This window comes from Ipomoea triloba, chromosome 5 (genome assembly GCF_003576645.1).
Source record: "Ipomoea triloba cultivar NCNSP0323 chromosome 5, ASM357664v1".
In the NCBI taxonomy this organism is placed as follows: domain Eukaryota; kingdom Viridiplantae; phylum Streptophyta; class Magnoliopsida; order Solanales; family Convolvulaceae; genus Ipomoea; species Ipomoea triloba.
In genome coordinates this window covers 11,501,777-11,504,569 of record NC_044920.1, presented here as the reverse complement: position 1 = coordinate 11,504,569, position 2,793 = coordinate 11,501,777, and the positions used below count along the sequence as shown (strand labels likewise).

Below are 2,793 nucleotides of genomic sequence, written 5' to 3'. Positions count from 1 at the left end.
AAAAAATATATATATATATATATATATATATATATATATATATATATATATATATATATATATATATGATTTTAATGTTAATGGGTAAAACCAACAATAACGCGAATAGTCATCTACAAATAGAACAAAATAGCGAGAGCCGGAAGCAGAAATAACGGGTGACGGACCCCAAATGTACGTATACAATAAATCTAAAAGATTATAGTGTTTGAAACCCTATCTAGAGGGAAACGCGCCGATTTTCTGAGCTGGCACGCGGTACAAATTTTTGAGGTTCTAGCTTTATTTGTAGTGACCGGACAGTGTTTTAGAACATGCTGAATGACTTGATTGTATGTGCGGGTGTCCGAGTCGTTGATGCCACACCATGGACCAATCGTTATACCCTGCACCATGGTGCACATAGCATTGTGCATCACGTACGTAAAACGACGTCGTTTTGGTGTTAGTAGACGTGGACGCGAATGACTCAGGGAATTCATTATCTATAATACACATAATCATTTTCTATAATACACAGAATGTTTGCCTAGAATACACAGAATGTTTACCCAGAATACACAGAATATTGACACAAAATACACAAATGTTAGTGGACGCGAATGACTCCAATGAATTCATTATTATCTATAATACACATAATCATTATATAGAATACACAGAACGTTTGCTTAGAATACACAGAATGTTTGCCTATAATACACAGAATATTGACGCAAAATACACAGAACTCATCCTCCTAACATTCGAATGCACAAACACATCACAACTTGTGTTAATAACATGAATACACATAATATTTACACAAAATACACAGAACTCATACTCCTAAACATTCGAATGCACAAACACATCACAACATGTGTTACTAACATAAAATCACAACATGTGTTACTAACATAAAATCACAACATGTGTTACTAACATGAATACACATAACGGTTGCCTATAATACACAGAACGGTTGCCTAGAATACACAGAATGATTGCCTGTAATACACAGAATATTAACATAAATACAGAGACCGGCCGAAACGGGAAACGTGATTTCCAAAAAAAACGGACGATTAGTTTACAATGCTCAAAACGACGTCGTTTAGGTACGTGGTGCACATTACTATGTGCACCGTGATGCACAGTATAATTTGCCACCACGAACGACGCTCTAGCAGAAAGGAATACAGAATGCGTGTGCGAGACCAACAACTTGTACAATCTGCCCGTAGTAGACCTCTTAAGAAGAACCGCCTGTGTGTTGCAGTCCTTCACTACAAACAAATTTTTATGAAACTCAAAATACACATTATTTTCATTAGTGAATCGGTAAACCGACAAAAGAGGTAACGACAATTTTGGGACATGTAGAAGGTTTGGCATTTTTAAATGTTTAGAACTGGAAGGGATAACCACATAACCCACACGAGAAACACTCTAACCTGTGCCATTGTCGACTTTAAGAACATCACTACTCGTGTAGGCATCAGATATAACAGGCCAAGGTGCGGCATGGAGAATCGCTATTGGTTAATGATGTAGAATAATAAATCATATTCGTTTTGTGAAGCGTTTTCATTTAAAATATGCCAAAAGGAAATTAAAAAAAAAACAGGAAAAAAGAAAAAACAAAGTTGTTAACACGTGTTTTCAAAAAACAAAAAAGTTGTGAACACGTGTTTTAATTATGTATCATACAAAATAATGATGATGAGAAAATTGAAAACGAACAAGACAGAAAGAAAGAAGAAGAGAATTGAAGAGAGGAGAGATTGAAGAGAAGGAAATTTGGAGAGGGAGGCTGGAAACTCTCTTTCCCCTTTCCCTTTCCAAATTTCCGGGCGGGCTTGAAAGATGGCAACACACTACGGCACGTTCCCGGCGGCGATAACCAACCAAGCATTGCGGCAACAGATCATCAGATCGGGCCTCCTCGAATCCCGGCGTCCATGGAAGCAAATGCTCTCTTTCTCCATCCCACAGACCTTCGCAGAATCACTCACACGTTTGAACGCCAACATCTCATATTTCTTCACCAACTACACAATATTCATCATGTTCCTCGTCTTTCTCTGCCTGTTATTCCGCCCCGTCCCCCTCACCGTCTCCGTCGCCGTCATGGCTGCATGGCTTTTCTTTTACTTCCTCCGCGATGACCCGGTGTCTATATTGGGATACGTGGTGGATGAGCGCATGGTCCTAGCCTGGCTGTCCATTTTCACGGTGCTTCTGTTGTTCTTGACGGTGACCGTGAAGGTGGTGGTGGCGCTGGTGGTCGGAGTGGTGGCGGTGGTGGTGCATGGGGTGTTCAGGAAGCCAGATGATTCGCTCATAATGGTGAGGGATTATGAAGAAGGGATAGGAGGATCAGCAGGTTCATGTCCAACTCCGAACGTGAATTTCAAAGGGACTGCTATTGCTTCTGTATCATCTTCTTCTTCCTCTTCATTTTCTTATTGATGTAATGATATTATCCTTTGCATGAATCTGTAATATTCATTTGTCATTTATGGCTGATTCATTTCCAGATCAATACTAATCTTAACAGACATGATCCTTAGCTTCCATTGATATCTATTTTTAGGATCAAAAGTTTACTACTACGCAAGAAGCTATAATTCGTAACGAAGACATAACATATTTTCAAGAGAAAGTGTGCTACTAGATTTGATCCATTAGACTTTTATCGGCCTCCTCCAACAATTCCTTCCCCCTCCCCACACTCTATGACTTTGCTCTAATGCCAAGGATTAAGCCCTTACCACTATGTCGAAATTAAGATATAGCTCGTAGGGAAAT

The 2,793-nt window shown here is 39.2% G+C and overlaps 1 protein-coding gene across 1 annotated transcript; it reads left to right on the top strand.

Moving 5' to 3' along the window:
- Window positions 1-1,742: 1,742 nt before the first annotated feature.
- On the top strand, window positions 1,743-2,559 carry LOC116021304 (PRA1 family protein F1-like). Its single transcript, XM_031261932.1, has one exon. The coding sequence runs from the start codon at window positions 1,849-1,851 to the stop codon at window positions 2,452-2,454; it is 606 nt and encodes a 201-aa protein (XP_031117792.1). The 5' UTR covers window positions 1,743-1,848; the 3' UTR covers window positions 2,455-2,559.
- The last annotated feature ends 234 nt before the right edge of the window (window positions 2,560-2,793 follow it).

Excerpts from the sequence above, each read along its gene's own strand:
- LOC116021304 (XM_031261932.1), top strand. The coding sequence starts at position 1,849 with ATGGCAACACACTACGGCACGTTCCCGGCGGCGATAACCAACCAAGCA.